Here is a 21547-nt window from a genome sequence, read left to right as displayed (position 1 = left end):
GGGTGCAAGACATTCATTCACCGGAAACTGGTTTTGCAAGGTGTAGTTTGTTTGCTTCATTGTTCGAAGTGCACTGCCATATTTTTCTTATTTTACGATGCACAAAGTTCCTGCAATGTTTAAAGGAAATGCTTTTTTTATTTGCTTGCAACGAGCTTGAGCAGCGCAGAGATGGTGGTGGCGAAAACTTTTGTTTCGTGGAATAGAGTTGGGGAGCCACATAGTGGCCCCGCTACATGGTCGGCGTCCGGGACACCGCATGACGAGGCCCCGTCTCGCGCCTGTTTCACCAGAGCCCTTTGGTACTCAAGCGAGGACTAGTTGAGGAGGGCAGTCTCCCATGCCTCTTGGTAAGGGGTAGGGGAAGGGGGAGGTGGGGATTTTGAGTACATGCCCACACCATGTGGAAGATATCACCGGTCTCCCCAAAGTGTGGGCATCACCCATCCCTGTTAGGATCGTAATGTTTTATGATTGCAGGACAGAGTAGAGTACCTGTCTGCAGGCGCCTTAAAGTTCGCTCCTCTCTCTTACTCAGCCCCTTTGCAGGGGCCGGGAAAAGGCGGTGGTTGTCGTTATAATGTGCTATGATAATCTTGAACCACAGCCGCGGCTGGTTTGTCTCCGAGCCAGAAAAGCTGGGTCTGCTCTCTCGTTGCTTTTAATTCCACCATGACTCGGTACCCACCAGAGCTTTATGTTTTGCACTTGAGCTATGGCTGTTGTTAAAGGTGCACTAAAGAGGAGTCTGAACTCGTCTTTTTACCACAGGAACTCTTATCTACACGTTCCGGGCATTCTTAGAAAATTTTAATTATTGTCCTCTGCGGCCGATTGTCCTAATAAAATCGGAATAAATGTCCCGGTTTTCTCCCTTCTTGAACTGAACACGGTAGGTAGGCGGAGTCAACCAACCCATGGAATGCCTTTCAGCCAGTCTAGTGGCGGCTTCGCTTTCGCTGTTATTTTGTTTTTACGTCCTGTGAATAAACAGTTTCAGTCACAGACAATATAGCCGCAAATCAGGCCCACGGAAAACAAAGTGGACTCTGATTTACGTATCACTCCACCGATGGCAGAGCGGCAAGCCGCCACGCGACTGGCTGACACGTTGGTTGACACCTCCTACCTACCGCGTTGAGTTAAAAAAGGGCGGGAGCCGGGACTTTTAATCCGATTTAATTAGGGCAATCGGCCGCACAGGACAATAATTCGAAGTTTCTAAGAATGCCAAGAACGTGACATTTAGCAGTAGCGACGACCAATGTGCGCACCTGTGCAACGCTTTGCTTCTATTTCCCAGATGTGGCCTGCACCTGAAAACGTCCATCGCCTGGGCAAGCCCAGACGCCCAGCTGATCAAGTTTTCCTCCGTACAGTGAAAGCGTCCACAGCGCCTGCGCTGTGATACGCCCCGAACGCCGCCGTCTCTGACGCTACAAAAGGAACTGCTTCATCGCCTCCTGCTACATTTGGCAGTAGCGACGACCCGTGTGCGCACCTGTGTAACGCTTTGCTTCTATTTCCCAGTTGTGGCCTGCTCCTGAAAACGTCCATCGCCTGGGCAAGCCCAGACGCCCAGCCGATCAAGTTTGCCTCCACAGCGAAAGCGTCCACTGCGCCTGCGCTGTGATACGCCCCGAACGCCGCCGTCCCTGACGCTAAAAAAGGAACTGCTTCATCGCCTCCTGCTACATTTGGCAGTAGCGACGACCCATGTGCGCACCTGTGTAACGCTTTGCTTCTATTTCCCAGTTGTGGCCTGCACCTGAAAACGTACATCGCCTGTGCAAGCCCAGACGCCCAGCCGATCAAGCTTTCCTCCGTACAGCGAAAGCGTCCACTGCGCCTGCGCTGTGATACGTCCCGAACGCCGCCGTCCCTGACGCTAGAAAAGGAACTGCTTCATCGCCTCCTGCTACATTTGGCAGTAGCGACGACACGTGTGCGCACGTATGTAACACTTTGCTTCTATTTCCCAGTTGTGGCCTGCACCTGAAAACGTCCATCGCCTGGGCAAGCCCAGACGCCCAGCCGATCAAGTTTGCCTCCACAGCGAAAGCGTCCACTGCGCCTGCGCTGTGATACGCCCCGAACGCCGCCGTCCCTGACGCTAAAAAAGGAACTGCTTCATCGCCTCCTGCTACATTTGGCAGTAGCGACGACCCGTGTGCGCACCTGTGTAACGCTTTGCTTCTATTTCCCAGTTGTGGTCTGCACCTGAAAACGTCCATCGCCTGGGCAAGCCCAGACGCCCAGCCGATCAAGTTTGCCTCCACAGCGAAAGCGTCCACTGCGCCTGCGCTGTGATACGCCCCGAACGCCGCCGTCCCTGACGCTAAAAAAGGAACTGCTTCATCGCCTCCTGCTACATTTGGCAGTAGCGACGACCCGTGTGCGCACCTGTGTAACGCTTTGCTTCTATTTCCCAGTTGTGGTCTGCACCTGCAAACGTCCATCGCCTGGGCAAGTCCAGACGCCCAGCTGATCAAGTTTTCCTCCGTACAGTGAAAGCGTCCACAGCGCCTGCGCTGTGATACGCCCTGAACGCCGCCGTCCCTGACGCTAAAAAAGGAACTGCTTCATCGCCTCTTGCTACATTTGGCAGTAGCGACGACCCGTGTGCGCACCTGTGTAACGCTTTGCTTCTATTTCCCAGTTGTGGCCTGCACCTGAAAACGTCCATCGCCTGGGCAAGCCCAGACGCCCAGCCGATCAAGTTTGCCTCCACAGCGAAAGCGTCCACTGCGCCTGCGCTGTGATACGCCCTGAACACAGCCGTCCCTGACGCTAAAAAAGGAACTGCTTCATCGCCTCCTGCTACATTTGGCAGTAGCGACGACCCGTGTGCGCACCTGTGTAACGCTTTGCTTCTATTTCCCAGTTGTGGCCTGCACCTTCAAACGTCCTTCGCATGGGCAAGCCCAGACGCCCAGCCGATCAAGTTTTCCTCCGTACAGCGAAAGCGTCCACTGCGCCTGCGCTGTGATACGTCCCGAACGCCGCTGTCCCTGACGCTAGAAAAGGAACTGCTTCATCGCCTCCTGCTACATTTGGCATTAGCGACGACACGTGTGCGCACGTATGTAACGCTTTGCTTCTATTTCCCAGTTGTAGCTTGCACTTGAAAAAGTCCATCGCCTGTGCAAGCCCAGACGCCCAGCCGATCAAGTTTACCTCCGTACAGCGAAAGCGTCCACTGCGCCTTCGCTGTGATACGCCCCGAACGCCGCTGTCCCTGACGCTACAAAAGGAACGGCTTCATCGCCTCCTGCTACATTTGACAGTAGCGACGACCCGTGTGCGCACCTGTGTAACGCTTTGCTTCTATTTCCCAGTTGTGGCCTGCACCTGAAAACGTTCATCGCCTGGGCAAGCCCAGACGCCAAGCCGATCAAGTTTGCCTCCGTACAGCGAAAGCGTCCACTGCGCCTGCGCTGTGATACGCCCCGAAAGCCGCCGTCCCTTCACTTTCACTTCACTTTATTCACCTTAAAGACCCCCTTCAGGGGGTATTACATAAGGGGTGGGTTAATATGTTGATCAACAAGTACAAGTCATTGCTTTGAAATAATTGCTTAGCGTATCTGAAAATGCAGACAGGTGTGTGATGGCAGCGATATCGGTGGGGAGGCCATTCCAGTCCACAACAGTTCGGAGAAAAAATGAACCTGAAAAAGTTGCAGTACGCGACACAGGGCGGGCGATCTGAAACGGATGGGCAGTGCGGTGAGATATGCGGTTCGGATGAGTAATGTAGGGTGGTTGATTTAGAGAACTATGGAAAAACTTGTGGAGCAAATAGAGGCTGGCAATGCGGCGGCGGTCTGCGAGGCTTTCAAGAGCGGAATTCTTCTTCAGGGCTGAAACGCTGGTGGTATATGAATATGCAGAGTGAATGAAACGAATGGCGCGGTTCTGAACTGATTCGAGTGCATTTGTTAGGTATGCGTGGTGTGGGCTCCAGATGGGGCTGGCGTACTCAAGTTTGGGTCTGATGAGGGTTTTATAAGCGAGCAGCTTCACGTGTTGCAGCGCATGACGAAGATGACGTTTCATGAATCCTAGAGATCTGTTAGCAGATGATATGATTGTGGTAATGTGTGTTCGCCAAGAAAGATCTCTGCAGAGGGTGACACCAAGATACCTAAACGATTGGACGCTTTCTATAAACGAGTTAGCAACTGCATAGGAAAAAAATAAGAGGGTTGTGTTGTCGATGAAAGGAAATGAGTTTGCATTTGTTAGCATTTAGCGTCATTAGCCAGAGGTCACACCATTTATGGACGCTGTTAAGGTCGTTTTGAAGGGCCATTTGATCAGAAATGTTAGTGACAGTGCGATAGATTACGCAGTCATCAGCGAAGATACGAATTTTACATGACACGTGTGAAGCTAGATCATTAATATATATTAGAAACAAGAGTGGGCCGAGCACAGATCCCTGAGGGACGCCAGATTTAACAGGGAGAGCGCTTGAGCGGTGGTTGTTAATAGAAACGAACTGAGATCGGTTAGCTAGAAATTCTTTAATCCATTGCAGGATATTAGGGTGTAAATTTAAAAGGGCGAGTTTTAGTATTAGGCGCTGGTGAGGTACCTTGTCAAATGCCTTCGCAAAATCTAAAAATAACGCATCGGTCTGCAGGTTGCGGTCAAGGTTAGCATGCACGTCGTGAGTGAAGATTGCCAGTTGGGTTTCGCAGGAGAGCCCCCTACGAAACCCGTGTTGAGCCGGATCAAGGAAGCTGTTTGAATCTAGAAAGTTTATGATATGGGAATAGATGACATGTTCCATGATTTTGCAAGGCACGCTGGTTAAGGAGATGGGACGATAATTTAGCGGAGAATCCTTTTGACCTGATTTGTGGGCCGGGATGACCCTCCCCACCTTCCAGTCGTCCGGTAAAGTTCCTGTCGACAGCGATTGCAGAAACAGTAATGAGAGATAAATGGCAGAAATGTGTTTTGTGTTTTTCAGTACTTTTGAGTTCATTTCGTCCACTCCAGCGGCTGACGAAAGTTTAATTCTGTCGATAAGGTTTTCGATACCCTGCGCTGTGATTTCGATGGGAGACATTGCTGGCAGTGTTAGAGTAGGCGGAGTGGGCAATGGTGAGGCAGTTTCGTTTGTGAAAACAGATACAAACGCGCGATTAAATATTTCGGCACATTCAGTATCACTGGCATCCTCGCCTGCGGCATTCGTTAGAGCGATGATGCGAGTTGCTTGCGGATTTATTATTTCCCAAAACCTCCTGGGGTTATTCGTTAGGATTTTTGGTAGATCAGTTTGGAAAAATGCTTGTTTGGCGCAGCGAATTGCATTGTAATACGTGTCCTCGGCCTGATAGTACCTATCCCATGCATCTGCGTCTGGGCTCCGTTTCGCTGCACTATAAAGTCGTTTTTTTCTTCTTTCTAATCTCTTAAGGTTGTGTGAAAACCACGGTTTTTGGCGGTTTGCTCGAAAGCTGATAGAGGGAATAAATTTGTTTGTCAGTTCTTCGATCTTCTTTTTGAAAATCGACCAGTTATCATTGACAGACCGGTGATGAAATGTGGATTGAAAATAAGGCAGGAATGCTTCTAGCTCGTTGTTGATTTCTTCGTAATTGCCTTTGTCGTACATACGGATGGTTTTCTTGAACGTTTGGCGGGATGTGGGGGAGAACTTGAATATGGCATGAATAACCTTATGATCACTGATTTCACGCAGGTAAGTAATCGATGATAAGCTTTCAGGGTTGTTGGTCAGTATTAAGTCCAGAATATTTGAAGATCCATGAGCGACGCGGGTCGGTTCGAGCACCATTTGCGTCAGGTTAAAGTTTAAGCATACATCTACGAATTCTCTTGCTTCAGGGTTACCGGCGGTTAGTGGTCCTACGTTTTGCCAATCGATGCCAGGGTAGTTAAAATCGCCTAAGAGAACAATTTGTGCACCAGGGTGTTTTTTAGTAATTTGGACTAGTGCATCGTTCAGGTTAAGCGCGAATCCTGGGTTGCTGTTGGGGGCCCTGTAGCAGACGCCAAGTAGAACTGTTTCCGGTGGAGCGCAACATTTTAACCACAATATTTCTAGATCTGAACTAATGTTAACATGAGAACAAGATATTTGGCTGTTAATGGCAATAAGAACACCTCCTCCGCGTGTGCCTTGACGATCATTGCGGTAAACATTGAAATTTGGCAATTCACCCAGAATTTCATTATCTGTCACGTCGCTTGTCAGCCACGTTTCAGTTAAGATTAATATGTTGCTGCCTGAAGATGACAGGAGATTAGACAGGGCTTCGCGCTTTGGAAGGAAACTGCGTATATTGGTGTAGATTATGGAAAAAGAAAGATTAACTCGACGGGTAGCCTGTGGTTGCTTGCGCGCGATCCGACGGCGACATGATTCCTATGCGATTTCTTTCACGGTCTGTGTGTCTTGGTCAAACATGTAACGTTTTGGTCCCATGTGCAGCGTTTTGTATCGAAGGGAAAAGGGTCCTGACTTGGTTCTGGCGAAAGCCACAAGGTGTTTTCGGGCATTTCGGACGGGCCGAGAAAAATCTTCGCCGATACTGAAATCTGTATTTTTAAGCTTAGGGCCATTCGAAAGAATGACCCCTTTGGTTTTGAAAGCAGACAGCTTCACTATTATAGGTCTTTGGCGGTCAATGCTGTGACGGCCAAGGCGGTGTGCGCGCTCTATGTCTTTAGGGTCGATTACGAGGTTCAAGCTGTCAAGGCAGTGCTGGATTATTATTTTTTCTGATTGGTCATATGATTCTTTCTCATTTGGGTCGGGAAGTCCATAGAATACTAGATTGTTTCTTCTTGAGCGGTTCTCAAGATCATCCAGACGTGTGTCTATCTCGGAAAGCTGGTGGGTCGTTCTAGCAGTGCTGGTTTGAAGTGTTTCGATTTCTGTTCGCAGGGTACTAATTACCTCAAATTGGGTTTCAAGATTCGCAATTCGTTCACTTAGGGCAGATATTGTTTTATCTGTTGTTACTAGTTGATTTTTCAGGCCTTGGACTTCAGAAATAAGTTTTCTCTGACCAGCGCTCAACTTTTGCAGTTCGGACAAAACAGCATCAGTATTAGGTGGTCCCGGATTTGTTTCAACATCGCCCGATAGTAATAGTAAAGCACGAATCACATTGACACATTCAACAGCAAGGCAGAAGCAGCACTGTGGGCTCGGCAGCTGCACCAGACAATAATTACTAGATTTCTTAGCAAAAAGAGTATATGGAACACCGACCTGCATGACGAAGGTAAGCGGATTAGCGGTCCGTACAGTGGCACAGCCGCAAAGCCCACAGTGTGCCGAAAGTGGGTGTCGCTGTTTTATAGCTGACGCAAACGGTGCTGTCGGTGACGATGGGGCTGCCGACGCCGCTTGTTTGGTCCAGTTTTCGAGAGGTGGCGTTGCCAGGGGCTCCCAAGTGTCGGTGGCGACCGGGTGACGAGCACAAATTTCGCCTTCTTGGTGTGGCGTCCAGATGCCTGGTACGATGCCAGGTGGTCTGGCCGTCAAGACCGGCAGGAAAGCGAAGGCGATGATTTGAGCAAAGACCTGCATGACGAAGGTAAGCGGATTAGCGGTCCGTACAGTGGCACAGCCGCAAAGCCCACAGTGTGCCGAAAGTGGGTGTCGCTGTTTTATAGCTGACGCAAACGGTGCTGTCGGTGACGATGGGGCTGCCGACGCCGCTTGTTTGGTCCAGTTTTCGAGAGGTGGCGTTGCCAGGGGCTCCCAAGTGTCGGTGGCGACCGGGTGACGAGCACAAATTTCGCCTTCTTGGTGTGGCGTCCAGATGCCTGGTACGATGCCAGGTGGTCTGGCCGTCAAGACCGGCAGGAAAGCGAAGGCGATGATTTGAGCAAAGACCTGCATGACGAAGGTAAGCGGATTAGCGGTCCGTACAGTGGAACTGCTTCATCGCCTCCTGCTACATTTCAATCAATCAATCAATCAATCAATCAATCAATCAATCATGTTTATTTAACATCATGACGATGTTGGGTGCGCCGACAAAAAGCCATTGGGAAGGCTTGACGAGGCCGACGCACCCCACAAGGGCATTGCAGTGGTACACAACATGTTAGCACTTCGAGGGATAAAAAAAAGGAAATGAACAAAAGTAGCATATTTGGCATTAGCTGTACGTCAATTCGGACTCCTTATTTAGTTGATGTGGGAGAGTGTAGCTCAACATTTGATAACCATAATTTGTTCGCATCCTAGGCACATACCATTTGGGTGTCGCACGTGTAGTGTACTTTGGCTCATTGCATTGTAATCTTGACAGATTTAGCATATTGCAATTATTGTGATTAATACCGGTTTTATACAGTTGTAGAAGTAAAACATCGTACAGCTGTGGCAAACGGATGATTCGAAGTTCATTGAAAAACGGTTCGGTGTGTTCTAGTCGAGGAGCATTCATAATATTTCGAACAGCTTTCTTTTGAAGAAGATACAAGCGGTTAATATTTGTAAAAGACGTGGTACCCCACACCAAAAAAACAATATTTTATAACAGAGGAAAAAAGTGCACTATACAACATTTTCTTGATACTCTTCGGCATGAAATATCTCAGTCGACAGAAAATACCGACAACCTTTGACAGCTTGTTCATCACCATGTAAACGTGATCATTCCAGCTCAAATGCTCATTAAAAATAACACCTAAACTTCTTACCGCAGGGACCGTTTCGATGAGCGACTACCCGCGTGCGCACCTGTGTAACGCTTTGCTTCTATTTCCCAGTTGTAGCCTGCACCTGAAAACGTCCATCGCCTGTGCAAGCCCAGACGCCCAGCCAATCAAGTTTTCCTCCGTACAGCGAAAGCGTCCACTGCGCCTGCGCTGTGATACGCCCCGAACGCCGCCGTCCCTGACGCTACGAAAGGAACTGCTTCATTGCCTCCTGCTACATTTGGCAGTAGCGACGACCCGTGTGCGCACCTGTGTAACGCTTTGCTTCTATTTCCCAGTTGTGGCCTGCACCTGGAAACGTCCATCGCCTGGGCAGGCCCAGACGCCAAGCCGATCAAGTTTTCCTCCGTACAGTGAAAGCGTCCACAGCACCTGCGCTGTGATACGCCCCGAACGCCGCCGTCTCTGATGCTACAAAAGGAACTGCTTCATCGCCTCCTGCTACATTTGGCAGTAGTGACGACCCATGTGCGCACCTGTGTAACGCTTTGCTTCTATTTCCCATTTGGCGCCTGCACTTGAAAACGTCCATCACCTGGGCAAGCCCAGACGCCCAGCCAATCATGTTTGCCTCCGAACAGCGAAAGCGTCCACTGCGCCTGCGCTGTGATACGCCCTGAACGGCGCCGTCCCTGACGCTATAAAAGGAACTGCTTCATCGCCTGCGTCTACATTTGGCGGTAGCGACGACCCGTGTGCGCACCTGTGTAACGCTTTGCTTCTATTTCCCAGGTTAGTGAAAGTACAGTTTTTCCTTTCCTGTTTCCTGTACTTCCTGGCTACTGCTGGGTGAATCACTTAGTGCTTTTGCCACAGTCTTGTGGAGCTTGGTTTTTGCACAGCTGATTGTTCTTGTCCCTTTGCATCGTTTTGACTGTACGTTAACACTTGTTGAGATGAAGGACGAGATGAAAGCTGAATTTGCCAAGATGAAAGAGGAAATGAAACAGGAACTCAAGGTTTTCCGCGAGTCGATGGAAAGGGACCTGCGTAGTGAAATCTGGGACCTAAAGAATGAACAAAAGAATATAACCCAAAGCCTTGAATTCGCGCATGCAACAACAGAATAGCTAAAAAAGAAACTGGATGACGAGGTTGCTAAGAACCGCCAGATAGAAGCTCAAAACGAGGCACTTCAAACGAGGCTCATGTCGACGGTGACCAAATTGAAAGACCCAAAAAGCCGGCTAACCCGCTCCGAACAATACTCAAGGAAGAACAACCTTGAGATACAGGGTGTGGTTAAAACTGAACACGAATCAGTCCCTGATGTTCTGGCAAAGATCGGAGATGTTATAAAAGAGCCAATTACTGAGGCTGACATCAAAGTCTGCCATCGTGTGCCGACCCGAAATCCCGATAAAAGTAACATCATTGTCCAGTTCCGGGCACGTACTAAGCGCGATAACGTCCTCGCGAAAGCGAAAAGGCTCGTTTCACGAACAGCAACATTGGTATTAACACTTCAGAGCCCTTCTACATAAACGAGCACCTATGTCCAGCTCTTAAAAAAACTTCTAGCCATGACTGTTAAGAAAAAGTACGAAAACAGTTGGAAGTCCGTTTGGACAAGCAATGGAAAGATCTACGCAAGGCAGGCCGATGGCATGCCGGCAGTACAAATCCTCAGTGAAGCTGACATCCATAACATGTTTTCAGACCAGGCTAGGGTTGTGTCTTCATCTTCTAACAGTGACTGAAGAATGTACAGGCTTAGCTTCTTGCACAAAAGGTAACAAAGGATATACACAAAATGTCAGTACAGCTCAATTGCCTCAAAAGCCTAAAACCTGATGGCACATTCTCTTCTTCACCTAAATGCCCGTTCGCTGGAATATAAGCATGATGATTTCGAACTCCTACTGAATTCCGTAGATATCAAGTTTGATGCTATTATGGTATCCGAAACCTGGTATACTAAAGCTTCCTGTTCGTTTAATCATCCGGCTTATAATAGCTTTACACTTTGCCGTCCGCATAAAAGGGGCGGTTGTTTGCTGCTCCTTTTGAAATATTGTTTTAACGTGCATATTGTCGAAGAATATTTTATTTATTTATTTATTTATTTATTTATTTCAGAGGTACTGCCAGCCTTCGCAGAAGGCCTTTGGCAGGAGTGAGCATACATGATGAAGAAAGTACAAAAAAGCGCTACAAGATATGATAATGATAACAGTGGTGTCATCCGCCTGCTTGAGCAGATTAACACCGAGATAAAAAGAAAAAAAAGAAAAAAATAAGAAAGAAAAATGCTTTGTACAAGCTCGCGCTGTTCAGGCATATAGAAACAACACTGGCACATAACACAAGAACACTGGCATCAATAGCACGCTTTAGTAAATAAACACTAACGGTAGACATGCGCTGATCCATCAGCAATGACAATAATCACAACCACAAAGCAATATCAATAGCGGGAACCAAAAACGCTTAGGTTGAGTTAACTTATGCACTTCGATTTTGATAAGAAAGATTCGACAGTCGGGCATTCCACAGCGTCACAAGGCAAAGCGTTCCACTGAAGGACGGTTCTCGGAAAAAAGGAATTTTGAAAGGTATCTGTTGCCCCGCCGCGGTGGCTCAGTGGTTAGGGCGCTCGACTACTGATCCGGAGTTCCCGAGTTCGAACCCGACCGCTGCGGCTGCGTTTTTATGGAGGAAAAACGCTAAGGCGCCCGTGTGCTGTGCGATGTCAGTGCACGTTAAAGATCCCCAGGTGGTCGAAATTATTCCGGAGCCCTCCACTACGGCACCTCTCTCTTCCTTTCTTCTTTCACTCCCTCCTTTACCCTTCCCTTACGGCGCGGTTCACGTGTCCAACGATATATGAGACAGGTACTGCGCCATTTCCTTTCCCTCCAAAACCAATTATTATTAAGGTATCTGTTCGGCACATGTATTTTTTTAGTTTTTTGGAATGGTTTGATCGTGTACATCGCCGTATAACATTTTCGATATAAATGCTACTATCTATACCTAGCTTACTATTGTAGAGTAGATGCATGTATTTCATTCGTTCAAAATACCGTCGCAATTGTAATGGTTCTAAATTAGCTTTTTCCACAAGTGCAGTTGCTGAGGTACGCCAACTATATGGGCTATAGATGAATCGAGCTGCCTTTTTTTAGATGCTTTCGAGTTTGGCAATGTTTAATTGAGTGCACGTATCCCAGACTACAGAAGCGTATTCAAGAACGGGTCAGATAAAAGTTTTGAAGGCAAGGAGTTTTATCTCTTGTGTAGAATTGCGCAGGGTTCTTCTCATGTAACCTAGTTTCTGCATAGCCTTTTTTGTAATGTATAAAACATGTTCATTCCATCTGAGATCTGAGGTGAGGATTACACCTAAATATTTACAGCTTTTAACGGAAGATAAAGGGTGTCTATTGACGGAATAGGGAAATCGGATGGGTTTTCTTTTGCGTGTTACTGTCATTGTTATCGTTTTCTTCCTGTTCATTTTAATTTGCCACGTTGAGCACCAGTTTTCTATTTGATCTAGCGAAAAATTTAGTTAAGATTGGTCATTCGAGTTTTTAATTTCTTGATAAATAATACAATCATCAGCAAAAAGTTTTATTTTCACGGGTACTACACTAACAATATCATTAATAAAAACTAGGAAGAAAAGGGGCCCAAGAACAGATCCCTGTGGAACACCCGACTGGACAAACATATAGCTCGAGCACACTACATCAATTCCCACACATTGGCCTCTACAGGAGAGATAAGCTGCTACCCATGCAAGCAATGTGTCGTTCTTGAGTATGGTTCGCAGTTTTAATAGCAGCTTTGGGTAGGACACGCAGTCGAAAGCTTTTTCAAAATCTAAAAAAATAATATCGATCTGGCTTTGTTTATCGAGTGCTGCTGCAAAATCATGCACTGCCTCTATAAGTTGCGTGACCGTAGATACGCCCCTGCGGAAGCCGTGCTGTCGGGAATCGACTAAGTTGTGCTCCTCCAGGAAAGAAGATATGTGTTTGAAAATAATATGTTCCATTATTTTAGCGCTTGTGCTCAATAGAAAAATTGGTCTATAGGATGCTAGAAGTGATTTGTTTTCCGCTTTCGGTATGGGCGTAATTTTCGCATACTCCCAGTCAACTGGAAGCGCTGCTTGAGAGAGGGATATTCTAAAAATAACAGATAAGTATTTGGAGCACCACTCTGAGTACCTGTACAGGAAGGCGTTTGGGATCCCGTCAGTTCCGTGTGCCTTTTTTGTATCGATGTTCAGTAAAAGCGATAAGACGCCTTGTTCTGATATGGATACATCACTGATAGCGGAGTTACCATGGCATGCAAAATATGGTCTTTTGCCGTCATCAAATGTAAATATGGAACAGAAAAATTTGTTGAACGCGTTCGCAATATGGGACTTGTCAGTCACAGTCGCACCGTCGATACACATACTACAGAATTGGTCTTTTCTGGGTTTAAAATGCCGCCAGAACTTGGCAGGGGATGAGACAAGGAAAGTTTTAATGGTTACATGATGATAATCATATTTTGCTTTTCTTATGCATCCCTTCAGCTGAAGGTGCATGTCTGAAAGCTTGAGCATATTAGAAGGAGAGGGAGACTTCCTGATTTGTTTTCTAAGTCTTTTTGTTTTCCGCTTTAAGCGCACAATTTCTTTGGACATCCAGGAATTTGTGTTATGTACAATTTTTTGAGTACATGGTACGAAATTATTTATACACTTTAACACCAAACTCTTAAAGATTAACCATAAGCGGTCCACCCGACATGTCTCGGAAAGAGAGAGGAAGATAGAAAAGGAGCCGTCCAACGCATCCAGAATGCCAACGTCATCGGCACGTGAAAGTTTTGGAAAGGCACGTTTATGCTTCCTGCAGTTAAAAACAATGTTTAGTTTGAAGGCTAAGCATATCATCTTGTGGTCTGATATGCCTTTCACGATGTGCAGTTCTGGACCACGACGAAGTAGTCCATCGGATAAAAGAAATAAATCTGAAATGGACGCTGAGTCGTTCTGAATGCGTGTGGGCTGCTTTACAAGCTGGGTTAAACTATGGAAAAGAATTATGTCAACGAAGGGCTCTGCTGATTTGGACAGAGGTTCAGGAAATTCGCTTTCCCAGTCAATGGCCGGAATATTAATATCGCCGCCGATTAAGATGTTGGGTGAGATTTTTTCGCACTCAGAAAGGAAATCATTAAGTTTTTCGAAGAAGATATTATCGGAGTTAGGAGGCCTATAAAATGCTCCTATGATAAGGTTCAGTTCCTTTAAACAAATCTTAGCAACAACGCACTCAATTTCAGGTATGTCGGGCAACCTAACTACTTGCAATGATTCTTTAAACATTATTGCAACTCCTCCACAACTAGAACTTCTGTCTTTACGGAGTATGCGGTATCCTGGTGGTGTTATTTCGAAATCGCCGACCTCAGGGTGTAACCAAGTTTCTGTTATAATTAAAATATGTGGTTTGTGTGCTATTGTTATGCTTTCTAGATCATCCAATTTATTTAGTACGCTCCGAGCGTTCAGGTTCAAGCACTGAAAATGTAAGGGGGGGGGGGGGTCACTATTAGTTCATTGTGTCGGTGATTTCTTGCTGGGGTCTGGGCGTTTACCAACGGGGATTCTTATATTTGCAGTGTCGTCCCATTCAAACAGCTCACCGTCAACCTTTATCTTATCATACACCAATCTAACTTTCCTTCCAGTTTTCCTAATTTCCGACGTGCTGTCCCATAGTTTCTTCCTCTTCTGACGCGTCGCTGCCGAGAAATCTTCAGAAATCGAGATACCACTGTCTTTTAACTTCAAGCAATTCTGCATAATGCGGAACTTCTCGCGATGATCAATAAGCTTTAGGATTATAGGTCGGGGTTTGTCCGGCTGTATTCGACCGATGCGATGTATCCGTTCAGTTGATGACACAGTTATGCCTAGCTTCTTTTTAAACACGCCCTCAACTACGCGCGAGGTAAGGTCTTCAGGTGTCTCCTCAGCCACCTCAGCAATGCCAAAAACAAGAACATTATTTCGTCTGGAACGGTTTTCCAAGTCGATAAGCTTGCTGTGGAGATATTGAAAACTTCTTTCAAGGCCAGAAACCCTTGTACCAACTTCGGTTATAGCTGAAGATGTGGCTTCGATTTTTTCTAGTTTTGCCTCAATTTCATCGAGCCTTTCTTGAATGTTCTTTTGGCCCTTAAGTATTTCAATCAGCATTTCTTCTGTCGTAGGCCCAGGGTTGGATTCTATGTCACCACATAGCATGAGCAAGGAGAACAGATTTTGACTTTTGCAAAAAATCACAAGAACACTGTGGGGGCACGTCAGCTGGATGAAACAACGATTACTGGTCCTAACAGAAGTTTTTACAACTAACCTGCACAAAAAGGTCAAACGGGTTTGACATGCTGACAGGTGGCCAGCTGGCGTGCCCACTGAAGACCTTCGGATAGGGCGGGCTTTTTATATCCTTCGCTGCCGATGTTGATGGGGTTGGACGCAGTGATGCCCAGTGGTCTTGGAAGAGCGGCCAATCTTGTGCGCAGTCTCCGTCGGGGCTAGGCGCAGCGTTGACAAAGCGTATCATATCATGTGATGCGCTGGACTTGGCTGTCGTGGCTAGCAGAAATATCTGCACAAAAAGGTGAAACGGGTTTGACATGCTGACAGGTGGCCAGCTGGCGTGCCCACTGAAGATCTTCGGATGGGGCGGGCTTTTTATATCCTTCGCTGCCGATGTTGATGGGGCTGGACGCAGTGATGCCCAGTGGTCTTGGAAGAGCGGCCAATCTTGTGCGCAGTCTCCGTCGGGGCTAGGCGCAGCGTTGACAAAGCGTATCATATCCTGTGATGCGCTGGACTTGGCTGTCGTGGCTAGCAGAAATATCTGCACAAAAAGGTGAAACGGGTTTGACATGCTGACAGGTGGCCAGCTGGCGTGCCCACTCTGAGTCAAATGAAAATTACGAGGTATTGACTGTTCGTGATGCTTGCAAATTTTTCACTATCGTCCACCACACGCAAACGTCGCAATTTTTTGCGTTTTTTTACATCTTTTTGACTTCATATCTTAAAATAAGTACTCATTATTTCTTGGTGGCGATGTAAACATTGACATGCTTGTCAATTGAACCTGTCGAACTGGTCTGCTGTCTGTTTTTGATGCATGTGGATTTGTTAACCTCATAAATGAGCCCTCACTTGGCAGCAGCGACGTGCCCCGTGCGCACTGTGTTAACAGTTGTACGCTCTTGTCACAAGCACAAACCGCTTGGCTGCACTCAGCGCCCGCACCGGACCAAGCCAGCTCTCCACGCCGGACTTGAGCTTGTTACGCCGGATTTTCCGCAAGTTTTACCAGGAGGCGTGACCGTCAGCTGCGCAGAACTACTGCGCTGCCCTACGCCAGTGCCAGGAGCTACAAAAGGAGCCACATCAGCGCAGCTAGCCTCACTTGGCAGCAGCGACGTGCCCCGTGCGCACTGTGTTAACAGTTGTACGCTCTTGTCACAGGCACAAACCGCTTGGCTGCACTCAGCGCCCGCACCGGACCAAGCCAGCTCTCCACGCCGGACTTGAGCTTGTTACGCCGGATTTTCCGCAAGTTGTACCAGGAGGCGTGACCGTCAGCTGCGCAGAACTACTGCGCTGCCCTACGCCAGTGCCAGGAGCTACAAAAGGAGCCACATCAGCGCAGCTAGCCTCACTTGGCAGCAGCGACGTGCCCCGTGCGCACTGTGTTAACAGTTGTACGCTCTCGTCACAGGTTAGTGTTATCGCCGTATCGATTCCTTGACTTATATTCTGTATTGTGTGTCGTCGCTGCTGCCTGATTTTGGACTTGTGCTTGTGTGTTGTCTCAAGCTGCAGTGCTTTATTATCTTGTTGCACCCGAAAGGCTGCTTGCTTTCAAATGTCTAAAGAGTTAAATAAGCTGAAGGAAGAAATGAGGGCTGAATTAGTTAAACTTAAAGACGAAGTAAAACTTGAACTGAAGGCCTTTCGAGAGGCTATGGAAAGAGATTTGCGAAACGAAATTCGTGAGCTAAAAACCGAGCAAAAAAGCTTGACCGAGAGCCTTGAGTTCGCGCATGGGACAATAGAGGACATCAAAAAACAACTGGATGATGAGGTTTCCAAAAACGTGCAACTATCAACTGATAATGAGGCGCTGTGTGCCAGATGCGCATCTCTCGAAAGTAAATTGCAAAATGCAGAAAGCAGGCTTACTCATGCTGAACAATATTCAAGGAAGTGTAACATTGAAATACAAGGAATAGCAGAGACTGAAGGCGAATCCCTGAGTGACATTCTCTCTAAAATTGGCAACGCCATCTCAGAACCGATAGAAGAAGCTGACATTGAAGTCTGCCATCGCGTGCCGACGCGAACTGCTGGGAAGTCGCACATCCTCGTCCAATTCAAATCCCGCAGGAAGCGAGACATTGTCCTGACGAAGGCGAAAAAAACACGGCTTACAAGCAAAGACATCGGCCTAGACAAATCAGATGCAATATATGTTAATGAGCACCTCTGTCCCGCATTGAAGAAACTACTTGCAATGGCTGTGAAAAAAAAATATGAGTGTAACTGGAAATCGGTGTGGTCCTACAACGGGAAAATCTTTGCCAAGCAGGCAGATAACACGCCCACTGTGCATGTGACAGGTGAGGACGTTGTCGACAAGATTTTTTCTACTCAAGCGGGCAACACAGCTCGTGATGCCGATAACGTGTGATTGCCGACATCGTGCTCATCTGGCTATCTGCTTCGTGTTTTCAAGCATTGAAAGATGGATTATCAGGAGCTTACTCTGCCATCTGATGTGAAGTTTGATTATTTATCATGCGAATCAGTTATGCATATCAATGCACGTTCAGTGAACCGTAAAGAAGATGACATTGTCCATTTATTACAGCAATTTTGCTCTCAATTTTCTGTCCTAATGCTGTCGGAAACTTGGTATACAAACAGCAGCAAAATGTTGGAACTAGATGGTTACAATAACTTCTTTCTTAATCGTAAAAACAGCAGGGGTGGTGGCGTCGCAATTCTAGTTGCAAAGCACAAGAAGTGTGAAATTTTGCCGGAATTCAGTAAGACCACTGTGGATTATGAAATCTTAACGCTGAAAAATAAACAAGAAATAATTTCTGTCTTGTATCGTCCACCAACTGGGAATGTTGCACGCTTCTTAGAATTTTATGAAGACTTCTTGGAATTTATTTGTAAAAACAACCTTAGGCTCATCAGTGGTGGTGATTTTAACATAAACATGTTAGAGGAAAATCACTGTGTTCGTGACTTTAGCACAAAACTGGTTTCATCTGGTTTCATAAATGTGATTAAAACACCAACTCGAATTACATGTTCTACATCATCCATGCTAGATCTCATTGTTACGAATCTTGACACTGAAATTTACAATGCAGGCACAGTTGCCTGCGACGTTAGTGATCACTGTCCTACTTTCTTAAAATATCGCACTGATTCACTGGACAGGAATGTGAAAAGGGAAACATTTTTTGTTCAGCGCATTACCGAAGGAAAGCTAATCTCGTTCAAGAATGAAATCATGAACCAAGATTGGTCTGCCGTGCTAAAAAATGTGGATGCGAATGACGCGTATAACGAATTCATAAATCGTTTTGTGTGCATCTATGCTAAACATTTCCCTTTGCAAACTATCGTGCCAACAAAAAAGATTAAGAAACCATGGGTCACTCGAGAACACTTACAAATGATCAAAAAAAAAATCGTCACTTTCATTCTTTCTTGCGTTCACGTTCAAAAGAAACTCTAAAGGAGTTTAAAATATTGCGGAATAAGCTAAACGCTGAGCTTCGGAGAGCCAAATCTTTATACTATGAGCAGTTATTTGCAGACTGCGCTCGACAACGCCCGGATGCTGCATGGAAAGCAATAAACACTGTTTTAGGTCGTAAAAGTAAAAGTTCCCTTCCGGATGTTTTAACACATGAAGGTGGTGAATTGAGCGGTAAAGCGCTTGCGGATTACCTTAACAATCATTTTGTGAGTATTGCAAATCCTTGTGACTATCCTCCAGATACAACTGGAATCTCCACTAGTACAATGAAAACAATATACCTTCAGCCTACTGATGAGCAGGAGATTTATAACACTTTCATGTTGCTCCGAAACAGTAAGGCGCTTGATATTGAAAACATTCAAATCATGCCGATAAAGTATGTATTGACCTTACTTACATCCGTACTTGCTTACATATTTAATTTAATATTGGATTCGGGCGTCTTTCCTGAAAAAATGAAATGTGCCAGGGTTTCTGTAATCTTCAAGGGCGGCGACCCAAACTTGGCAACAAACTATCGCCCAATTTCAGTCCTCCCTGTATTTTCTAAAGCACTAGAAAAAATCATTTTTGCTCGTATAACTAACTTCTTTAACAAAGAAAACATAATAACAAATGCACAGTTCGGTTTTAGGAAGGACAGATCGACGGAAACTGCTTTACTAACATTAAAAAAAATATTTTACGAAACATAGAAAGTAATTTGTTCTCGTTGGCTGTTTTTATAGATTTCAGCAAGGCTTTTGACTGTCTGGACCATAACATTCTTCTATCCAAAATACAAGCTTACGGGATCCGCGGCACGTGTCTAGCTTTGCTGAAGTGCTACCTCAGCAACAGGTTTCAGAGAGTGTTTGTCAAAAACTGCACCTCATCCCTTTTTCCGATAAAGAGTGGCGTACCCCAGGGAAGTGTGTTAGGTCCGCTGTTGTTCAATACATACGTTAATGACTTGGTGAATATTGATAATACAGTAAAACTAGTGATATATGCTGATGATAGTACTATTCTTATTTCTGGCCCAAATGCTGATGGTTTAATCATGCAATGTAATGAATTTTTAGCTAAGCTATCCACATGGTCCAAGTTAAACAGACTTCAAATCAATTGCACTAAAACTAAAGCTATTATATTCCGCGCTAAAAACAAATTAGTTGAAATAAATCACACTATAACCTATGAGCACCAAGAAATTGAAATCGTTGACAACCATAAAATATTAGGTGTACATTTTTCCTCACATCTAACCTGGGATGCTCACATTGATCACCTTCGTAAAAAACTTTCCTCGATTACAGGTGTTATATCGCGCTGTCGTACTGTACTTCCACCCAAGATAAAACTTCAAGTATATCATGCTTTGTTTAACTCTCATTTAAGATACTGCAGTCTAGTTTGGTGCACAACCACAAAAACCAATTTAAATAAACTCCTGGTTTTACAGAAAAAAATCATCCGTTACATAGCAAATATTGAGCCCATGGAAACTACAAAGGGTGCATTTGAATCATTCAATATCATAAGTGTAGACAAGTTGTATGAATTTCGCCTATTACAGTCAATCTACTTTTCCTCCCCTGAAGTTACTAACCTTCTAAAGTCATTGGCATCCTTAGAGCGACGAAATATTAGCGTGCAAACAAGAAATGTTGATGCGTGGGCAGTTCCTCATTTTCGTACATTTTATAAATATCAGTCACTTACCCATAACCTCCCTACAATACTAAACAAATATAGACACACAGTGGGCTTGAACAAAAAAACAATTACATTCCTGTTTTGTGCAGTTGTGATCCATTAATTTTTGTTTGTTGTTTCCGCGTATGTGCTTTTCAGTTGTTTTATTTTGGTTTCAGTTCATTACTGGTAGCTTTATGTGATTGACATCATTATTACCTGTCACAGAAACTGTTTTATTATTTCCCTATTACTGTCTACCTATGTACTATTCATCTATTATGTTTCTATTCTTTACGCTGCTGCCTTGTAATGGTCTCTTGGGCCTCGTCAAGCTTTTGTGTAGCTTTTAGCCCAAGAGACCATCCAGTTGTCTTCTGGAAAAAAAGATGTATGTAACATCATCCTCGCAAACTGCAATTGACGTTTTTGTTACAAATGTTTATTAACCTGCAATCTCTGGAACTCATGTGTGTGATATTAGCGATCACTTTCCTATTTTCGTATTTATTCAGGATAAATATGCCCCCAGGACAGACAACTCACCTCCCTTGCTTTTTCAAAACATCACCGATACTTCTTTGAACAGTTTTCGCACTGATATTCAAGCCCTCGACCGGACTCATGTTCTTGAGCAAACTGATGTCGATTCCATGTATGACGCTCTCATGTCAGATATTACAATCCTGTACAAAAAACATTTCCCGTGCATGTCACGCGTAAATAACAAAAACTCACGGAAGCCATGGATTACAAGCTATCTTCTAGCTCAAATTAAAATAAAAAATAAGCTATACTAGAACTTCGTCAAATCAAAGGATGTGTCAGAGCTTCAAGCGTTTAAATCATTCAGGATTCGTTTAAATGTCAAACTTAAGCATGCCAAGCATCAGTATTTGACGGCGCATTGCAATGATGCAATTAAAAATACTGATTTACTGGGGAAGCGTTTAAACAGTCTTTTGCGATGCAAAAGACAAACTGTATTTTAGAAGCATGAGGGCGCGTAGTACAGATGTGACTGGCAAGGCGCTCTCTGATATGCTGAATGATCACTATTGGTGTGAGCGCCTGAAGAAGACTGCCGGCAATAAGTTCGGTCCCACTTGCCGGACGAATTTCAAAGAGTAATAGCATGGTATTTTTCCCCACAACTGCGACAGTAATTACATCTGCATTTCAGGCAATGAAAAATTCTAAATCACTGGATGTCAATGACATGCAGATTTCTCCAGTTAAGTATGTCCTTGATCTGATTGTGCCTGTCATATGCCAACTATATAACCTGGTTCTAGAATGCAGCTGTTTTCCCAGGAACATGCAGA

At 45.5% G+C, this 21547-nt stretch overlaps 2 protein-coding genes across 2 annotated transcripts in view; both read right to left on the bottom strand.

The window, feature by feature from the left end:
- Positions 1–21547, bottom strand: part of LOC144127818 (putative D-lactate dehydrogenase, mitochondrial) — a 278355-nt gene that overhangs the window by 230981 nt on the left and 25827 nt on the right. The window lies entirely within an intron of this gene.
- LOC144127817 (uncharacterized) lies at positions 4176–7915 on the bottom strand. Its single transcript, XM_077660756.1, has one exon. It carries the CDS (start codon positions 7892–7894, stop codon positions 6407–6409), a length of 1488 nt encoding a protein of 495 aa, XP_077516882.1. The 5' UTR covers positions 7895–7915; the 3' UTR covers positions 4176–6406.

This window comes from Amblyomma americanum, chromosome 4 (assembly GCF_052857255.1).
Source record: "Amblyomma americanum isolate KBUSLIRL-KWMA chromosome 4, ASM5285725v1, whole genome shotgun sequence".
In the NCBI taxonomy this organism is placed as follows: domain Eukaryota; kingdom Metazoa; phylum Arthropoda; class Arachnida; order Ixodida; family Ixodidae; genus Amblyomma; species Amblyomma americanum.
Note: the sequence above shows the minus strand (reverse complement) of the source record. Positions and strands in the feature narration are given on the sequence as shown.